At 36.5% G+C, this 21,989-nt stretch overlaps 1 protein-coding gene across 2 annotated transcripts; it reads left to right on the top strand.

Annotated features, from left to right (window-relative positions):
• Window positions 1-761: 761 nt before the first annotated feature.
• Window positions 762-20,220, top strand: SHISAL2A (shisa like 2A). Of its 2 annotated transcripts, none has more exons than XM_014076472.2 (4): window positions 762-1,062; window positions 7,757-7,902; window positions 12,485-12,557; window positions 16,589-20,220. In XM_014076472.2, the coding sequence occupies exons 1-3, from the start codon at window positions 881-883 to the stop codon at window positions 12,514-12,516; spliced, it is 360 nt and encodes a 119-aa protein (XP_013931947.1). In that variant the 5' UTR covers window positions 762-880; the 3' UTR covers window positions 12,517-12,557; window positions 16,589-20,220. The 2 variants fall into 2 exon arrangements, with proteins under 2 accessions (XP_013931947.1, XP_013931946.1); XM_014076471.2 differs by having other exon boundaries at window positions 12,485-12,562.
• Window positions 20,221-21,989: the final 1,769 nt, after the last annotated feature.

Here is a 21,989-nt window from a genome sequence, read left to right as displayed (position 1 = left end):
CACAGTTGATCCTAGCTGTGTCTGGACTTCTTACAGATGAACTCTGCTAGTTCTCAGTGTTTCCAAATGCTCCTTTCTATCATTTTGCCTTCTATGGTTGTCTGACAAGTGTTTCTGATCTGGATAAAAGGACCTCTTGATTAAAATCAATTTGTCAGGTCTTTGATAGATTTGCTTCCGTCGTTTGCTGGGCCATGACAGCAGGGGGTCATCTTCCTGTTGTTCTTCATTTAAGGATGGTACCTGAGAAGAGATCATCCCGGAACTATTTTTTAAAAATCTCCCACTCCACATAATCAAAGTAAAAAGAAAACCTGAAAAATTGGTTTTACCACTGCTGCTTTGATTACCGTTCAAATAAAATATGGTGAAAATGGGCTTATTTGTGATTTATGGAAGACTTGCTTTTAAAAGTGTGTGGGAAGGGAGAATGTTGCATGGTTAAAAATAACCCTTTGCCACCAAAGATCGGGTTTCTAATAAAAGATCCTTCAGATTTTTCAGATCCAGGTAACTTGCTAGGCTGCTCCAAACGGGAATTGGCAACCGCATCTTTTTATTTTTATTTTATTTTTTATTTAGCACGAAAAACAGAAAAAGCACCTTTGGTTGTCACCCGGTTCTCTTTTAGCTTCTATAGACTGAAGTGGCGGCCGGCTGGCAAGAATGAGACGGAGGGGCGGGGCCCTGGGCCAAAGGGCGGGGCGTCGCGAGAAGCTGCAAGTAGCCTCTTTTGGCGAGCAGGCTGGCGGAGGTGAAAGCAGAGCCGTCAGAGCACCAGGCGTCAAGGCGATTTCTCCGCTGCTTCGGCTCCGGTTTCGCTTCCAGCCGTTTCTCGTCTCCGAAAGTAACTCGGTAACTCCCGGGCGGGCAGCGCACCATGAGCACCGCTTGCAGCAGCTACGTGAACACCGACAAAGTGCTGGTGGGCTCCTTCAGCTGTCCGCGGGAAGACGGCGAGGCTGACGCGATCTATTGCTGCGGCTTCCAGGATATCAAGTATTGTTGCGACGACCCTAACAGCTTTTTCCCTTACGAGCACAATTACATGTGGTGGCTCAGGTGAGAATAGGGAGAGGGTTTTCTGGCTTGTCCTAACCCAGAAGATATATCAGTTGGGACAAGAGGGGGTGGGGATAGTGAGGGGTTGCTGCTGCTTTAAGACCAGGATCTGAACCATCGGAGAATAAAGGTGATATTGTTATGCACTCTGCACATGCTCAGGAGGGAAAGATTACCTTGCTGTCTCTAGAGTGGACACCAGAAGATGCGCTCTACCACCAATGCAAACGTGGGAGTTGCAAATCTCAGTTGCAGAAGGAACAGAGGGTGACAGGTCTAATGTTATGGTGTAAAGCAACAATTATAGGGGATGTGACCATTGCAATATGGAACCTGGTAATCCAGTCTTCCCTATTCCTGAGCTCAACTTGGCTTGCTTTTCTAGACGGGTTGGATTCCCATAATCCCCACTCAGTAATGAGAATTCTAATTGCAGATGATAACAGTCATAATATAATACATTGTGGTGTCTGGAGAGGGATTAGGCTTTCTGATATGATTGCCATGGTTGGAAGTTACTTGAAATAGGTAATTTTTCCTTTTACAGTCTCAGGATACAAACAGTTCTCAGAAAGGGTATGGTGAAGTGAGAGGCATTTGCAATAGCAAAACATAATGAAACTTAGGAGATACGAATAATTATCCATTTTCCTCTAGAGTTTGAATGTAAGCTTTAAAAAACCTGAATGTTAGTAAGATAGCTAAGGAAATCAGTAATAATCACAGACCATAGAAGAGGTAGTTCTCATGTGAAACCATTCCATTTGGAGCATTGGTTAGACCAATATTGTAGTGGAGTGCTTGGTGCTCTCAGCTTAGTTATTTGCTTGCAGACATTTCATTATCTGACTAGGTAATATCATCAATGCTAACATTGATAATGTTACCTGGTATGGTAATGAAATGTTTATAATCAGACGACCAAGCTTAGAGAGCACACAGGATTCCAATAGTTCATCCCTGAGCTATATATACTCTCTTCTGTTAAAAATACTATACTTTGTGGTTCTGTGCTTGAACTGAACAGCTAAAGGTGATTCATAATTACTCTAGGCAATGCCATGAATAATTATTTAGAAGACTGTGCTAATTATAGTAAATGGAAAACTGCCTACTTTCAGGACTTGTTCCAGTATTCTAGAAACAAGAGACCTGATTTAGCTCAATCTGAAAATAATTCTGGTGTCATTTAGGAAGTGACCAGAATGAGATTCAGAACAACTGAAGCACCCTGTTTCCTATCATAGAACACGAGAAATACAAATTTGCCTTTTTGTTTTTCCAATCAAGATGGATAGTATTTTCCAGTTAGTATTTAATAGTTATGAAGATATACAATGCAGCAAATTTCTTCGGACACTCTTGTAGGGGTTTGCCAGATATATTTCATCAAAAAATATTAAAAAGTCAACCAACTCATGGATTTTCTCTATAAATTAAATTTGCTTAGTTTTTGTAAGTTCAGCCAGTTCATAAGCAATATGAATAGCACTTTGACTTAGGGTATATACCATTTTATAGTGCTTTACAGCCCTCTCTAAGTGATGTACAGTGTCAGCATATTGCCCCCAACAATTTCGGTCCTCATATTACTCACCTTGGAAGGATGGAAGACTGAGTCAACCTTGAAACTGGTAAGATTTCAACTGCCAAATCGCAGGGAGCCAGCAGTCATCAGAAATAGCCTACAGTACTGCATTCTAACCACTGTGCCACTGTGGTTCATATTGATATGAGTACAAGGTGATGCTATCAAACATACTGTCAGTGTGGGAGTTTGCTGGCAGCTATGCATATTGTTTGTGACTGGCTTGGACTAACCAACACAGTCATCCAGCAACCTTGCAAATGGTTTGATTTAAGTCAAGAAGTGCAGCACAGCAAATCAGCAAGCCAACATGATTGATCAGAAGTTTCATTTTAATGTTTCAGTTACACTATAAAAGAATCAGACACTCCGTTCTGCCCTAGACTGTTATCTGGGAAAATGTGATCATTTCACTACTTTTCATTGGACAATTTTCTGATGGTGAACTACTAACTTAGAGGCCTGTATGAGTATGTATGTATATTAAAATGATAGAATCAAAGGCAAAAATGGGGAAAAATAAATAGTCCAATTCTTTGCTGTAACTCAGTTGCCTACAATTTCTACAGATCAGTTTATTAAATGTTATTGGTTTTATCTAAACCAGATAAAAACTGCTTTTCTTTTTATTGTTTTTTCAAAACAATTCTTCCAAATGACTAAAGAAAAAAGAAAAAAAGCCTGTGTAGGAAACACACTTGTATTTTATAACTCATAATTCTAATCGAATATATTTAATTTTACATTGGAGATACTGTACATTTGGTAAAAAGAATTAATACTCTATGCAATGTGTAATTAGAGAGAGCCATAACTCTTTCATCCCCCAAAAGTTCATAATACACTATATTTTTGCTGAGTTTAAATGATGAATATCAATTTTTCCAAGAAGCCTTTCTTTCTAACATCAGACCATTTCCTTACTCTCACTGGTTTGCCCAAATATTGTTGAAAGATTTATCTTTATTGAGCAATAATGTTATTGTTAAATGGTTTTGAATAGCAGTAGCCTCTCTTTTCCTTCATATAAGCACCTTTTATTAAGTCTTAAGTAAACTTTCAACCCAGTTCTCCCTATAAAGCATTTTGTGTTTATACAGAAGCCTAACTACGTCAACAGAAGTCTCTGCTTTCTCCATTTTGTCTTCTTTTTCCACTGTTCTCACTTTACTTTTTTTAAAATCTTGATTGCCTTTTTCGTACACATTAACTCCTCAACAATATCAACTCTTTTCTACAGTCATGTTCTCTGCTGTTCACAGATGGAAATGTTCAGCTTTGTTTTTGAAATTTTGGACCATTTTACTAGAAAAATTCTAGGAAATAGAAAAACTGGTTGCTTCCACCTGAAAAATGTGCATCATTCTGAATCAGATCCATGCACTTGTAATTTCACTCATGGCCTTTATATTTGTTCCTAATCACTCTTTTGGAAAAGTGCTATCCAGCCATATCGAAATATTGGGAGATCAATTGATAGTCAAAATCACTTGAATTCATTTGAGCAAAATACTTTTGCAAAACTTCCATGAATTTTGACAGATGCCTCGGGGATTAAGGGAGCTTTGTATCTTCCTCTTAGACATTCAGGTGAAGCAAGGAGAAGTGAAATGGGCAAGTTTCTTTAAAAGAATATTAATTAGTAATAAGAGTGATTAAATTGATGCTTTCCTGCTAGCAGGTAACAAAACTGGATGCAGAATATTGCACTGAGTTCTGATTGCCACAATGTAAAAAAAGATGTTGAGACTCTAGAAATAATGCAGAGAAGAGCAACAAAGATGATTAGGGAACTGGAGGCTAAAACATAAACACTGTTGCTGGAATTGGGTATGTCTAGTTTAATGAAAAGAAGGGGTGACATGATAGCAGTGTCCCAATATCTCAGGGGTTGCCACAAAAAGGAATCAAGCTATTCTCCAAAGCACCTGAGGGCAGAAAAAGATGCAATGGATGAAAATCAATCAAGGAGAGAAGCAACCTAGAACTGAGGAGAAATTTCCTAAAAGTTAGAAATATTAACCAGTGGAACAACTTGCTCCAGAAGTTGTGAATGCTCCAACACTGGAAGTTTTTAAGAAGAGATTAGACAACCATTTGTCTGAAACTGTATACTGTAAGGCTTCCAGCCTGATCAAAGGGTTGGACTATAAGACCTCCAAGATATCTTCCAACTCTGTCATTCTGTTATTTAGGGGAGGAAAGGAAAACAAATATGGAAGAATCCATCTATCCCTGTCTTAATAAGCCTTTTTCACAGTAAATAAGGACAGCATCATTTTATAGTATCATATCACCAGCAGATATAATGGCACCGATATCATTTTCTAATTGTTTGAGGATTTATGAATAGTCTTTTAAATTAAGCCATGAGGGGAAATCCAGACATATTTCTTCAAGAGTGGGACTGATTTAGAACTTTGAGTGTTATCATATTGACAGATGCTTGAATTGTAATATTTTCTTGAAATTTTCAGCTGGAAACACTGAAGCTGTTTGGAACATGACCTAGAGTTATTGGGAGGAGCTGTGTAGAAATGATTGTAATAAATTAAAACAAGTACACGTACTTGAGGTAAAAATGTTTTGTCTTACTCTAGCTTGGCTTCAGAACTTTAACCACCCTGGCAGCTCCTAAAAAGAAATGCAGATTAAGGGTGCTTGTATCTTCCTCTTAGTCATTCAGGTGAAGCAAGGAAGGTGAAATGGGCAAGATTTTTTTTTTTACAAAAATTCCCTTTCCTTCAGCCAATGTTGCTGTTTAGTTTTCTTTTCCTTTTTGTATGGTGTATATGAGGGCCTTTTTTTCTGTGTGGCTAGCAAGATGAAGCAGTGGTTTCTGTTCCTTTTTTATTTCTCAACCAGCAGGTGTAAAAATGATTTGGGAATTTAAAAACTGAGAGAGTGTTGCCCTCAAGCACGAATTCTATTGTAAGAGAGGCAACAATGCTAAAGCAACGGATTGGGACAATTTGTTTTTTATGTTGCCCCTCCCAAGATTTTGGTATAATTAAGGAGCCCTTTCTTTTCTCCCTAGGATAAGATTGGAAAGAAATCTGGTTAAACGATACTGTTTATGAGCAGGATAAAATCAGAATGGAACATGACTGAGTTTGAAAATGGGCTGAATCTAGCAGGGGCTATGGAGAAAAACATTCCAGGAAAAAGATCTCAGTGGTTTCCCAGTGAAGCAGTTGAGGCATAAATCAGAATGCTCCTGACTGTTCCATTCCTCTCTCAGCCCCCTCCCAAATTTCCTGGTCATTGACAATAATCCTACTAGATCTACAGAATGAATTAGAATCATTCCATTACATTGGATAGCTGGAAGAAACCCGACAGGTAATTAAAAGCTATTTGTGTACTAATTGCAGGCAAATTTTCAAAGCGTGACTAAAAATATCTATGAATGCAGGTCACTGGACCTTTCTTTGCCATTTAATTCAGTGAGGGAATGGAGACCAAGACATCACAGTTAAGTCATCTGGGTCACATTTTGTATGTTTTGAATTTGGCATGCTGAAAATCTCATGAGAAGAAGGAATACTGGAACAACTATCACATTTAATGAGGAAAGGCAGAGTTTATGCAGAATTCTAACCAAGGATTCCATGATTACCTGACTTTAGAATTTCTTTCTTTGGACCCATTGTGTAACAACTTCATGAGCAACCCAACAGTATCCTGTGAGTTTTAGTCCTTGGCATTTTATGATCAGCATGAAAAAAGTGTACAATCTTGCAGGGTCACTGGCAGATGCTTTAGTCTAGTGCTAAAACAAAGTTACCCAAAAGTCAAGGAGAAATTGAGCAAACTGATCTCAGGAAACTGATTCCGCAATAGATCAAAGGTCTCAATTTGGGTTTTCATTCATAATGTGGAGAATTTAAGTGTTTAATTCAACTTGCCTATTATGAACCTTGTAAAGTTATTAATACTATGCTCTTTGGCTCTGTGGTTTTTATTTTGGTGAATGGAAACTACCCAGTGAAACAATATGTAACTTGCTCAGATACAAAGTAGACGTGATGTAATCTTATGTGTCATATGATTTACCTGCCCTGTTAAGAAGTCAAGGATCTATCCTATACAAAAAAATAAGCATGATGTAAAAACTATGTTCCCTGCTTTTCATCATTTCTATGGGGTTCTTTGTTCTATGTTTATATGTTTTCCTCCCAAACATGGATTGCTCTTGAGAGCAACAAAATAAAAGTGGATGAGTTGTATTCTTCTTCTCTTGCCTATTTCTTTTGGTATAGTAAGTAAACTGTCATCTTGATTTATATCGAAACAGAATAAATAGGGACTTAAGATATATACAATTCCACGACTTTTATTAGTTTGGCCTATGGATGCAATAGAAATGATGAGATTTTGCATTCATATTTTCATTTGATTATGAATCCATTGATGAATTGATGTAAATTATTCTTAGTGTCACTCCTGCTCAGAATGCTACCAACTACCATCACTGGGATTTATAAGAAAATACATAAAAGATATTCAGTATGTTGTCATACTTGTGGTACTCCAAATCAAAGTTAAAATTCTCCCTAGACTTATTGTACAATGCTGCTTTATATTTTTGATTGATTTATCTTGCTTTATTTTACTATTGATTCTTTGAAAAGTTTAAGGATGTCAGTGCAAAAAAGAACCCTTTGCCTATTTGAGATGTTTCAAGAGTATACAGGCATTTCATCTCTTTATCCAATTATCTGTTTGACAGAAGACAAAGATTCAAGAAGGAAATGTCTTAAATTGATTTTACCTGGATTTAATTCCATGAGTTTCAAAGGAATGTGTCTTGATTTATACATGTTTAGCCAAGAGGAACATCAAATGCAGTAATTCAAGGAAATACAATAAAAGCAGCACCTTAGATGAAGTTTGCTCTACAAGTCTAATCCAGTCAGAGAAGGCTTTTGGTAAATTGTTATAACAACATAATTCAGCTTCTATGAGAACAATCAAGGGAAATCTATATGTCCCCATAGTGCTGAAACATCTGTCTTTCTCCATTAAATACATGCAGCAATGATGCCTTTCAAAGGGTTTGACAATGTCCTTAAATTCATCAGCTCATTGCTCTTTCTTTTCTAGTATTGGAGCACTTATTGGCTTGTCGGTTGCTGCAATGGTCTTGCTGGCTTTTCTCATCACTGTGTGTGTCCTCTGTTACTTGTTTATCAGCAAGAAGCCACGAAACAAATTGGATACAGGCTTAACCTTGAACTTAGAAGCAGCAGGTAAGAGCTCCCTGTTCTGTCTCCCTATTTCTTCAATTAAAATCATTCAGTGGTAATCAGCTTTCCGTTTCATCTGGATTTTAATGGGTTTCAACACCCACATTTTTGTTTATGAAAGCACCCAAAGAAGCTTGCAACATTCCAAACAAAGATGTAGCATGCGAAACAAACATTAAATTTCAGTAAAATTAAAAATCAATCAACAATTAAAAGCCTAGTAAAATAGATTGTCTTTACTACTTTTCTAAATATTGGTAGAGTAGGAACTAAATGCACCTCCAGAGAGAGACCATTTCATAGCCAGGGAGCTTCCCTGAATTAAATACACTTCCTCTGAGCCTCCCCAAAGCAGAAGGAATGAGGCAACAAATCCGCTTCTTGTAATTGTAGAATACCTTCTCAGTCTGTCATATTTTAGATATTGCAGGCATTGCAAGTCTCAGAATGGGACTCAGCCAGGATGGGAGTTGCAGTCGCAGTACATCTGGAGGGCATCATATTACAGAAGGTTACTGCAGGCAATCAAATTAAAAGCAAAACCAATCATTTAGAAATTTCCAGAAAGAGAATATGGATCCAATGGTGTGAGATAATTTTCACCCAGTGTCTAAACTTCCCTTTTTAGGGCCCTGGATGAAGCAGATTATCTGGACACTTTTCAGTCTGGGTTCAGCGTGGGGGGAACAGCACTGAAATTGTATTGTAGATGTCCTTTGAAGTTCTCAGGGTAGCGGTGACACAACTATTCTGGCCCTCCTGGATCTCTCAACTGCTTTCAGTACTATTGACCTTGGTATTTTTCTTGACTGTTGAGGGTTGGAACTGCTGTTTTCCCGATGCTCTCTTTCACATAAAAGCCCACTTGGAGTTTGTTCCTCACAGTCTGAGAGTCCTTCAGGTGCTTTAAAAAAAACAAACTTCAAGTGGGCTTTCATATGTTTTGCACTGAGGAGAGGCTCTCATCTAGCCATTATAAAGCCCAGATTGATGGAAGACTGCAATGATGGTTGTCCTTCTGGAACACTGTCCCATCTTCACACAGGATCTCTGGAGGGCAGAAAGAGTGACCATCGGGTTCTTGGTCACTTCTCTTACTAAGGCCCTTCTCCCCTGATTGCTCAGTTTAATTGGGCGACCAACTCTTGAAAGAATCCTGGTTGCATTAAATTTCTTCTATTTGAGAATTATGGAGGCCACTATGCTCTTAGGACCCTCCAGTCCAGAAAAATAATTATTGTAGCCTTCCCCAGATCTGTGTCTTGCAATAATCCTGTCTCTGAGCTCTGCAGGCAGTTTCTTTGACCTCATAGCTTTTGCTTTGTTGCAACTAAAGATTGTTTAAATTATTGAATTATAGAAAAATCCCAGAGATTTGTATTTCACAATTTTCTACATTGTGATAAATTATATTTTATGATAGATGCCAGAAATTACTTACAAAAATAGATTTTTGATTTTGTTGCCAATGGTAGGTATCTTAAACTAGGCTGCAAGGAATTAAATAATTGTTTTTTAGACTCTATCAAGCAAGAGGATAAACATTTTATACTATACAAAGAAGATAAAATTTCCTAACACCAAATTAGATCCAGAAGAGAACAGAGAGAATCAGCTTTTAAATGCAGTATATATTTTATGGATCTTAAGGGCAGTGATTCTTGGTTTTAATTAGCACATACCTCAGTTTTTTTTTGGCAGGAAGCATAAGAACAAACTATCTTTCTTATTCTCTTTTATTAAGAACTCTTAATATTAAAAGTTGCTAAGCAGAAAACCACCCTATAATCTTCTCAATCCTGTTATCCTCTTATTATTATTACATCTACGTAGCTTAGGTAAAAGTCTTTGTTATCTGAATTTGGGAATATTTAAAAAATCTGTAATCTGCTGTTAATTATTTTTTTCTCAGATTGGAGAATTATGTTTTATAATAGGAACAACGTAAGAGTTAACTAAGAACTAAAAATGTATCATCCACCTTGATTTATTAACTTCTGTATATATGTTTGTTTTATTTATAAGATTAATTATTTGAGAACTGTTTTCAGGGCTTTATTGCTATAGTTTATCCTGCATTTGCCATTATATATGATGTTGACCTTATTTATGTAGTAAAAAGTTGTAAATTATACTTGAAAAATTTTGCACAATTTTCTTATAAATAAACTTTTCTGTTCCTAGCTTAAAGCTACAATCATATATATATTTACCTAAGTCTCATAGAAAAAGAAATTATTTCTGAATAGAGATTATGGGAATTCTCTTCTGTGATGACATTTCTCTGGTTCCTAATCAGTAATTGTCACTCTGAAAGAAATGCATTGATTAATTTTATTACTATTATATATAATTCTGTGTAATTTATGAACTATATATAGTAAACTATTTATTTTCCAGTTTATGAATTGTATCATTTGTTGCAGAATTATTGACTCATAGATTTGGAAGGAGTCAATTAGATGACCCTGCTGTATAGGAATCCAAATCCAAATAACATTCCTGACAAATGGATGGCTAGCTTTTTTTAGATTGTGAAGAGAAATCCATCACTTTTCAGGATAACTCTTGGATAGCTCTTATTTTTAAGAAATCTTTCCTAAACATCCAATCGCAATCTGTCTTTCAATAACATGAATTTGTTGTTTTGTGTTGTGCACTCTGGAGCAATGATGAACAGATCTGTCTGTGTGACTTTTTAAATTATGGTAGTCAAGCTGGAAATACTACTGGGGAAAAGAAAGCTCAAGAGGAATTATTGCTTCCCATAATTAGGAAACTGTATTTCTATTGATGTATCCTGAAAATGCATTTTCTTTTTTTGCAACCACATTATGCTACTGACTCATTTATAGTTTGCAATTGAACAACAATTCTAAGAACATTTTAAAGTACTACTGCCAAACCTGATACCTTTCATCATGTACTTGTGCAAATGATTTTTGTTTCTTATATGAAGTACCTTGCATTTGTCTCTGATAAATTTTATTCCCACTTCTCAATGACAAATTGAAACAAAGAGGCTTGTAGCTCTAGTATCAAGAATATTTTCAATTTTATTTTTGTTTTTTGGTGTTATCCAAATATTTTTGTGATGTATAAATCTAATAAGTGTTTCCTCTACCATGTCATCCAAATAAATCTTCCCAAGTGACTTAAGACAATCTGAGACTTGATAACTTATTCGAGTTTGATGAAGAACCATTAATTTTCAAGTCAGTTATGTTTTAATTGTCATGTAATCCAACCAATGCTTAGTAATCAGAACATCATCGAATATCTTGCAAAATACTTGGTTGAAATCAAAGTATATCTACAGCATGGACATATTCTACAGTACTAGAAAAGTTATCCAATTAATTAATGAGGTAAATTTGATGTAGCACAATTTATTATTCACAACTTTATGCTGATGTTTTTGTCACATTATTTTCCAAGTATATACAGTTCAATCTCTTTACAATCTTTAGAATCTTCTCACTTACTGATGTCAGATTAATTAGACTCTACTTCATTGGAATCTTTTTTCCCTCCCTTTTGAAGATTTGGAAATCTTCCTCTCTGCCTCTCCAGTTACTCTCCAGATTTTTTCAAAGATAATATACACATTGCATTGCACTTGCGCTAATGTGTTGAAAATTAGATCAAATTTCTTTAGAGTGAGCTATTTGAAAAACAGGATCAGGATACAATTTATAGAAAGAAAATAATTATTAATATCAGAAGAGTTGTCATACTAAAAATATTAATCCTGACTCAGGACTATTAAGAAAGAAAATACTTCAGTCAAGAATTCAGGGATGTCAAACTGGCAGCCCGCGGGCCAGATGCGTCACACACAGGCTACACCTACCACAGGTCCGTAAAGGGGGAAAAACATTGCAAAATGTCACGTGATGGCAACGTGACACCATGAGTTTGACACGTGTATTCATTAAGAAAGAAATCATGCTTACTCATATCAAATTCAAATAATATTAGAAAATCACTGAGAAATATTTTCATTTTTTCTGTGCATGTGTGATGCAGAATGTGTTGTTATTGCCTGTTTACCAGAGCCAGTGCACAACTACTATCAATTTCTGGGATTTTAAAATATCAGGCTTTAGGTTCTGTTTCTGGATAACTAATAACTGATACAACTGGGGTATTTTGAATGAATTATCATTTCTCAGCATCTTGTGTGTCAGAAATTAGTGATCAGATCTGGAATGCAAATGAGTTCATGCAGTCTCTCTGGAGCAGTTTTTAAACTTTTTTAGGTTGTGGAACCTGTTAATAAAACCCCCAAAATCTTGGAATTCCTGATCAAGAAGCCGAGCTCTAAGAACAGAAAATTGGGTCCATCTAAGTGTTTGTTTTGCCTGTGGTCTCATGAAATCTGATCAAACTGAAACACCCTAGTATAGAGTCAAAAAAGCTTTCCAGTGTTTGCTGAGTTACTATTCTTATCAGGTTCCCCAGCTCTGGCCTAGCTACTTGGCTTGGCTAAATATTTGAGTCTGTTTATGAGACGCTGATACTTATAAAGATCTGATTTATTCCAGTTAATCTGAGAAACTGGATTTGTGTTCTTATTTTTCAGGCAGAGAAATTAGAAGAAATTCTTCAAATTGAAGGAAGGTATATGGAACAGGTTCAACTGAGTTCTGCAAGCAGTTAGGTACCATGCTCTTTCTGTGTATTAACTGTATAACTTAGATTTGCTTTTGTCCCAGAAAAGATGGCATGATCATCCTAAAAATGATACAATGGGAGGGCTGTTGTGGGGAGAGGATAATGTTAAAAGTTGCATTGTATCATAACTTCATTCCTTTTTGTATGTGCTTGATATGCATGTTTGCATGAAGGCTGCAATTCTTGTGTTTCAATGGTGCAACTTGATTTTCACCAGTTTGATAATGTTTATATGAGCACTTTGGCCTCTAATAGTGTAATTACAGTAGGACATGCTTCCTCTAGTTATATTAAAAAGACATAATTGCCAGTATGTTCTATTGCTGGTATTTTTTAGAAGAGATTGGGCAACCATTTGTATGAAATGATATAGGGGCTCTTGCTTGAGCTGAGAATTAGATTAGAAAACCTCCAATGTCCCTTCCAACTCTGTTATTCTGCTGTTCTAAGTTGGCAGCACACAGATAGAGAGATAGATGGATGGATGGATGGATGGAGGGAGGGAGGGAGGGAGGGATAGATAGATAGATAGATAGATAGATAGATAGATAGATAGAGAGATGATAGATAGATAGATAGATAGATAGATAGATAGATAGATAGATAGATAGATAGATAGATGGATAGATAGATAGATACCTGTTTCCCTAAAAATAAGATCTCCCCTGATAATAAGCCCAACCGGGCTTTTGAGCACATGCGCTAAAATAAGCCCTCCCTGAAAATATTGTAACATAGCAGCAGCCACGAGGTGACCATGCTCGCTGCCTCCTGCACCTCAAAAAGAATAATTCCTCCCTGAAAATAAGGCCAAGTGCTTATTTCAGGGGTCAAAAGAAAATAAGACCCTGTTTTATTTTTGGGGAAACATGGTAGATAGATAGATAGATAGATAGATAGATAGATAGATAGATGGATGGATGGATGGATGGATGGATGGATGGATGGATGGGTGGGTGGGTGGGTGGGTGGGTGGGTGGGTGGGTGGGTGGGTGGGTGGATGCATGGATGGATGGATGGATGGATGGATGGATGGATGGATGGATAGATAGATACTGTAGATGATAGATAGATAGACAGACAGACAGACAGACAGATACTGTAGATGATAGATAGATAGATAGATAGATAGATAGATGATAGATAGATAGATGATTGATAGATAGATAGATAGATAGATAGATAGATAGATAGATAGATAGATAGATAGATAGATAGATAGATACCAGGGCATTACATTTTCCCATGACTTGGAAAACCATCCCTAGCTACTTAAACATGCTTGATCTTATCCCCAAGTGTTGGTTATCTTTTTGACTTTTTTACCAAAATCACCATCTTCATTTTATTAAAGTTAATCTATAGTAAATGAGATTTACAAAAGAGAATCAAGGCCTTTGTCACCTTCTTTAATTATATTGGGAACCAAAGTACAATGGCCATGTAATCTATGCTTAACAGGATTGCTTTCTGTTTATATGCTAACATTAGGGGGATGATGTTGCATTTTATCAATGTTATACAACATATTCTAAAAAAAAAAACATTTAGGCCCAACTGTCTGCATCACACAGTTGTGATTCAGCAGAGACAAGAAGATTTAGCCTTTAAAGGGAAACAGAGAGACTAATCCATGTGGACAGAAGATTACTTTTCTAGTGGCAGGACTTCGTATCTGAGCTTGGATTTTTCAAAGACTATGTAGATTGTTCTATAAGGATTTAGAATTTAAAAAATGACAAGCATTTTTTATAACAAAAAAACTGTTCCCAGTCTGTTTTTCAGTTCCTAGCCAAAAATGAAATACACTGCTTTATGGTCAGATGTTAAATGTTGTGCAATTTCAATCTCTTGCTTTCCTTAACCTTCCCTGATTGAGTGGCCTCCAGATGCTTTGGATTACAATTTCCTTATTTCCTAGCTTAATACAGCATTGACCATGCTGATCAGAATCATGCTAGGGAAGCTTACACTGGAACCAATTGAAACAGGACTGTATCAGATCCATTATGGAAAAATGCCTTTGGTGATATGCGGAGGAATAGAATAGGATACTTTTTGTATCCATCTCTGTGAGAACTAAAAACTGTTCAGGAAAAAAAACACCTGAATCTTGACTTCCTTCCTTTCTGTTCCTTTTTGTAGCAATAAAAATGGACATGGTGATACAGTGGGAATATATCTTTATCTAGTGCTACCCAGAAGATTATATCATACTCCCACTCAAGATGTTTCTGATTTTGTTATGGAATACTAGCTGACTAACTAACAAACCACCCCAGCGTAGCAATTAATCACTATTCCCAATAGAATGGCAGAATACTTTCTCCCTTCCCTTATTATCTGCTTGATTCATTCAAATTAGGATTAAAGTAGATGCAGTGAGGGAATCTGTGAAAGGACTTAAATATTTCTCTAGTCTAGATATGGTAAACTTCAGTTGCCATGATTCTTATCCATCTACAAGGCAGCCCACGGAGAAGGCGGTTCTATTGTTTTGTTTTTATATTAGGTATCACACAGGATTTTCTTATATATGAAGGAAATGGTATGGAGGAAATGCTCTGGGGTTGCGAAGAACAAAAATGTTCTTCCTAATTTTGCATTCTTTTGGAGTTATAATAAAATTATACCAGATGAATGGCATGAGTTGAAGTCTTAAACACCATTCATCCGGGAGCATTTCTTCATGAGAATTTTGCATCCAGTTCAGTGCCATTTCTGGATTTATTTGATCATCCAGAGTTGGTTGCTTTTGAGAGCTGAATTGGTTATGAGAGCTAAAAGCAATTTCTTTGAAACATACCTAATATTTTTGTTGACATTTTGTTGCTCTGTGAAGCTTATCTATGATCCATTTCCCAGCTGGCTTTTATATGCAGGAGACAGATGGTGGTATAGATTCCACTCTTCTTTTTTTTTAAAAAAAACTTTCTCTAGCAGAGTTTCCCATCATAGCTACAAGGAAGATAGCCATTTGGAAATGTCTTTGACTTTATTTTTGCATGAGGTACTATTCCAGTTTGTGCCTAGGCTCAGTGACCATGACATTCCTCAAATAACTTTATTTTCATTCCTGTTGGCTAGCTGAAGGAAGCGCTGGTTATTTGTGATGTACTTGTGCTTCAAGTGAAGAAGATTGGCTTTCAATTGGTTTGGAAGGATTAGGGAAATGACAACAATTCTGGTATGGAAGTGTTCTCTCATCTCAGAAAACTTTCAAGTCAGTCCAATAGGTATCCTTTTAATAAAACAAAATGCAAGAATCTTAATCATGGTTTTCTTACAGTACACACGATTTGGTCCAGCCTGATTTGTTAATCATATTCTGTGTTTCAACCAGAATCATTTTCTTGATCCTTGTTGAGGGTAGGTGGAAATGTGTATTTGAAAATGCATGAAGCCAATCCTCTAAATAGTTTATTCAGTGCCTTCTGCCTTATCCACAGGGAAACCATAATTCTCTAGATTTTCACATAGCCTGCTAATCAGTGATGTCGAACCTTTTCAGCACTGAGTGCCCAAACTGGAACATGCGCACGCCAGATTGTTGGAAACCTGAAGACCAGCTGGCCAGCGTGCATGCGCACTGACCAGCTGGTCTTCAGGTTTCTGGCGCTCTGGCACGCACAAAGACCAGCTGGCCAGCGCACACATGCACACTGGAAACCAAAAGACCAGCTGCTGATGGTGCATGTGCCCATAGAGAGGGCTCTGTGTGCCACCTTTGGCACACATGCCATAGGTTTGCCATCACAGTCCTAGGGCATTTGGAGGATACTGGACAAAATGAGGGAAGGGCTCGTGTTTCTGGATTTTAAAAAAACTATGGTTCTAAGATTTGTTCAGCCAGTTTATTTCAGTGGGGTTAATGATGAAGTCTCACACTATTTGTTCTACCTTCATAATATTATTGTGGTAATTTTAAAAAATCCTTGTATGCTCTCCTAAACTCTTTGAAGGAAATGCAGTTTGTATATATGTTTATTGTGCTTCCTGTTTGTTTCCCTAGGAAAGAAGTACATTTGTCCAAAGGCACCAGCAAAGTATTCCAGAAATGAAGGCATTCTCTAATTTCAGACTAAACTGTGAGAATTCAATGCAAAGAGAGTGCCAACATATGTATGGCCATGTGTATGTGTTTGTGTACACTCTTCTTGTTTCCTTGCCATGCTAATTGTTATTTATGCTCAGAGCCAACCTGAATGTACGTCCTGGAATATAGCATACTTATCACTATTAATTTAGCATTTTAGGCCCTAATCCGGTAATCCCGAAAAGGCCTATATATTGTCTTACACAGGCAAAGCTAGAATCTTAACCACTTTTAATAATTGGTCAGTGGCTTTAAATAAATGGTAAAAAGAATACTAAACAAAATTATACTGTACATGTCATTACTTCTGGATCAAAATGTGATGATGGTTCTTGGATTTGTATATTCTGTTGCAAAAAGCTTCAGATTTGTTCTCTCACAGTTCCAATTCTTTGTAATAAGCAAGCCTAGATAAAACTAGTTGGGGGCCATTAAAGTAGGCAACTTGTGCGGATCCCTGCCAATAACGCTTCACTAAATTATATTATTAGACCATCAAATTAGGGTGTTAATCAGATTTGACTCTTATCTAAAAAAAAATATTCTAAAAAACTACATTTGCATTTACTCATTTGGCAAAGTTAAATGTAACATGAATGTTACATTTGGATGTTATACAATATACAGATACCACCCATCCACCCCCCAAAAAATTAAGAATTAAGAAAATGATCTTATCTCTTTTGGGGTATTAATTAAATAAAAACAAAGAGGGCTAAAATACTTTTTATCAATAAACTTCTTATCAGCAATGAGGAATCTAATAGCATCTTGTCAAACTAATAAGTTTTATTAAAAACACACAAGAACGACTTCTAATTTTTGGCTTTTGTAGATTGACATGGTACTTGACTGCAATGCCTCTTGTTAGAAAAGTAATTAACAGAACACAGAATAAAACACAATAAAACAATACATATAAACCAGCTCTTGAAAAGGAAGAGGAAAAGGTCATCAAGATGCATAAAAATGCTTTCTCTCAGCAGTAGATCTGTAATGCCTCCAAATGTATAATGTTCAGATTTTTCTCTGAGAACTGTGGCAAAGAAGCCCACACTTACTATTTCATAAGAGAAAGTTGCCAAAGCAGGAATCATTCAAAAACAGGGATTCTCTTGGGCTCTCCATGCATTTTATATCCAGCAGAATCTCCTACTTGTGTCTTGCTTGATGGATCTGTGTAGGCATTGTGGAGATTGTTGTATATTTCCAAAGCCTTTTCTTCTATGCAGTAGATCATCGCAGCACTTTTATCATCCTTTGATTTCCTCAGCCATTTATGAATTGTAGATATAATTGCTGTTTCATTTTCCTCATTTTTCTCCTTCCTTTCCTGCCAGATTTAACTAGAGGTATAAACAATATAAACATTTAAACAGTATAAACAATATAAACATAAACAATAGAGGTATTAACAGAGGTAATACAATCAAGATCAAGTGAGGTACTAATACCACTCTATAAAGCCCTAGTAAGGCCACACCTGAACTACTGCATCCAGTTTTGGTGACCACACTATAAAAAAGATGTTGAGACTCTAGAAAAAGTGCAGAGGAGAGCAACCAGGATGATTCAGGGGCTGGGGACTAAAACATATGAAGAACGGTTAGAGGAACTGAGCATGGCTCGTCTACTGAGAAGGACCAGGGGAGACATGATAGCAGTGTTCCAATATTTGTGGGGCTGCCACAGAGAGGAGGGGGCCGAGCTGAAGGCCAAACAAGGAATAATGGATGGAAACTGACCAAGAAGAGATTCAACCTAGAAATAAGGAGGAACCTTCTGACAGTGAGAACAATCAACCAATGGAACAGCTTGCCCTCGGAAGTTGTGGGAGCTTCGTAACTTGAGACTTTCAAGAAGAGATTGGACTGCCATTTGTCAGAAATGGCGTAGGGTCTGCTGCTTGAGCGGGTGGGAGGGTTGGACTAGATGACCTATAAGGTCCCTTCCAATTCTTAATCTATTAAACTAGAGGGTGGTTTAATAGGCTCCATTTTCTTTCTTGCAACTATTGGCTAAAGAACTGAAAACTTTTTTTCAGGTAGGCTTAAGAAGAAAAGTTCTGATTTTTCTTTTGACCCACTGTAATATTTCTTGGCCATGAGAAATATGAGGGAGAATTTGATGGCTGTGCTTCCAGATTTTCCAGCCAACACACTGCAGGCCTCAACAGCTTCATAACAAGTTCCTTTATTATTCATTACAGTGCAGTAGATGGAGAGCAAAGCATCCAGCCTCTAAGAAATTTCAGGCAATACAGCACCTCAAAATGAAATAGGGAAAGGCTTCACACAGACTCTGGAAAGGAAAATATGCAGGCTTTCTAATCTGCCTGCACACACATACAAAAGGTTATACCTACTTTTATTGCCCCGCACCTTATTAACAATTTAAACATGTGACTTTAGCATTATTTACTATGTTTCTGACATTAAACATGTGACATTAAGCATTCCACATTAGGAGACTCCTGACCCAATCTTGTGATAGGCTCATGGGTCATTTAGAGAATATGGTTTTCCACTCCTTCTTGATATCCTATTCATGCTCTCACAGTACCTGTGAAAAGATGTTGATGACTTTCATAAATATGTGCTCATTTATTGCAGTTCAATTTCATTCCGGTATATATTGTTTAAAACACCAAAATAAATTGCAATTAAATTACAGAATTGAAGAGATTTCTAAATTTGTTGCACAGCTCTTCAATTGGCAGTAATGCACATTTTAGTGGAAAATGTTTGGTACAATTATCAGCTAGTTTACCAGTTTAAAGATGTTTCTACTGATTGCCAGATGTGTTTCAAAAAGAACATTAACAGATCTTCATTGGATTGTAATTAAATCCAATATAGGAAAGACTACATGCATTTAACTAGAGGTATAAACAATATAAACATTTAAACAGTATAAACAATATAAACATAAACAATAGAGGTATTAACAGAGGTAATACAATCAAGATCAAGTATGATAATACAGGCAGTATTTCCATCATGACCAATTTTAAAATGTAGACTTAGATTTTCAACAGACAGACTTATTCAAAATAACAGACAACCTTATTCAAAATATACAGATGGAATTACAGAATAAAAGCAAGCAAATCCAAAAACCAGTTGCCTTACTGTTCAAAATAATTTTGTATTTCAAAAGTAATCTGACATAGAATTTAATTCTACCTGGAAACCATTTTGGGATTATATCATTATATGCACACTTGTACAATAGCTGAAATTTGTGTTCCTACTAACTTGATGCCTTTAATTGCTCAGATAGAAATTAATGCAATACTTTATCTCATTTTATGATTTATACTAGGCTACTATTGCTGTTGATATTCATGCATTATTTGGAGTTTAACACATTCAATAACAAAAAACTAAATGAAATATTAACATTTTAATTAATATTTAATGTAAACTAATCCTAATCCTGTTTATCCATTTTGTGCTTTTTTGCTTTCTTTTTAAACCTCTTTTTCCCTTTTATGTGTCTTTTTTATTTTCCTAAACTACTTGATAAAAATATAATAATAAAAAACTTGCTTGGTTGCCTATCATTATTCTGTAAATTGTCTGCAAATGATGTTAACATATGAGTTTGTAAATAAAAAAAAATGGGAATCGGTATTGTCTACCAACTTTTTTGCTACTGTTGGAAGAAATGTCCATTTGGGTTCAGTTCCAAATGGGGAGAAAGATACTGGAAACATGGAGGCTGCTTGGAAAGCTGGTTTAATGGAGCGGAACCATTAAGCACATGGTCCTGGTGCAGCTGAACACATGGAGAGTGGGTGCTACTTATAACTTCTCCTGGGTTTGAACTTGAGCTTCCTGTTGCTGTGGCAAGGGCAGGTATTTTATTGGTTGCTGTAAGGATCATGTGCAAATCCTAGGAGTTTGTCTGAGATAAGTTTGGTTGAACTGTGCTGGATGATGTAATAACCCCAGGTGCCATGTGGGGAACTAGATAATCCTATTGTGTCCTGGAAGGTCATGTCTTAATCCCATCAGCCTGGAGTTGAGGTCTTTTCTTTTGTAGATAGACTGGCCCAGTCTTAATGTGCATCAAATATCTGCTGGGGGGCAGGGAGCTGGTCTTTGTCTTTAAAAAAAATTTTCTCCTTTTCTCATCCAGGGAAATATAATATTCTGCCTTTTTAATATTTCCTAAAATATTTCATTCTTCTAAAAGGGATGGGTGCTAACTTTCTTCACTACCCATTGTTGAAAAAAATAGCAGAATCACTCTTGAAATATTTATCAATTAACAAATATTATGAATTGGTGGCCTAAAAAAGTTGGTGACTTTATGTTCTATATTTGATTTGATTCTGGAATTCTTATGTCTACTGTTAATGGTGGGATAGTTTTAAAATTGTTTAAACAGAACAAGCTAAGCAAATTGAACCAATAAATAAACTACCCTTAAATTTTCTCTCAGCCTAAAATTGATATAATATTTATTCTATAAAGGAAATATATTTGTAGCACTTTCAGGTAATGCCCTTTCTGTTTTTATCACTGTGATGTGAAGCACCCAGAATGTGTTGTATTGTTTGCCTAAGATTTACTACAGAAATATTAAAACCATATTTTTATGCAGAAAAAGGGTGATTGTTTCTTTCGCAGACCTATAAAATAATGCTCATATTCCATAGCAGTCTTGCAAAAGTCATTGCAAATTTTTAAGTAATGTTTTTGAATTTCCTTGACAAGAGAGTTAAGGGTGATTTAAGGAATACTATATGGATAAATAAACCGGTTTTAATAAACAATGTGGTGTGGTTAATATGAGGAAATTCACCTTCAGGAGGTCTGGATAATGAAAAGGTAAAGGAACGGATGATAGGTAGAGACTATTGATGCCAGGAAAAATGAAATGCCAAAGAGGCAAACAAAAGGGCTTCTTCTCACAGGAAAGGTTTTTGAAAGGCAGCTTCCATGTTATTTTTTGTTTTCCAATTTTCTAAGTAAATACTATAAAGCATTTACCAGGCCAACATGTCTCAGCTTTCTCTTGTCCATCCTGGTAAATGCTTGGTTCCACCACAAAACTGCGTTCAACTAAACCGCGCTCGACGAAACCACATAGCTGACGTCATCAACAGGGCGACAACAGCGCGGAGACAGAAGCACGCTGTAAACGCTAAACCTAAAATTAACCCCTAAACCTAAACCTAACCCCCCTAACCCTAACCCTAACCCTAACCCTTAACCTAACCCCCCTAACCCTAACCCTTAACCTAACCCTAAACCTAACCCTAAACCTAATCCTAACCCTTAACCTAACCCTAACCCTTAACCTAACC

The sequence above is a fragment of the Thamnophis sirtalis genome, unplaced genomic scaffold, assembly GCF_051295495.1.
Source record: "Thamnophis sirtalis isolate CommonGarterSnake01/CBP01778 unplaced genomic scaffold, rThaSir2_p1.2 scaffold_7, whole genome shotgun sequence".
NCBI lineage: Eukaryota > Metazoa > Chordata > Lepidosauria > Squamata > Natricidae > Thamnophis > Thamnophis sirtalis.
This window is presented reverse-complemented; position numbering and strand designations above follow the sequence as displayed.

Excerpts from the sequence above, each read along its gene's own strand:
- SHISAL2A (XM_014076472.2), top strand. The coding sequence starts at position 881 with ATGAGCACCGCTTGCAGCAGCTACGTGAACACCGACAAAGTGCTGGTG. Across the intron at positions 1,063-7,756 it reads AATTACATGTGGTGGCTCAG|TATTGGAGCACTTATTGGCT; the intron begins GTGAGAATAGGG and ends TTTCTTTTCTAG. Across the intron at positions 7,903-12,484 it reads CTTGAACTTAGAAGCAGCAG|GCAGAGAAATTAGAAGAAAT; the intron begins GTAAGAGCTCCC and ends CTTATTTTTCAG.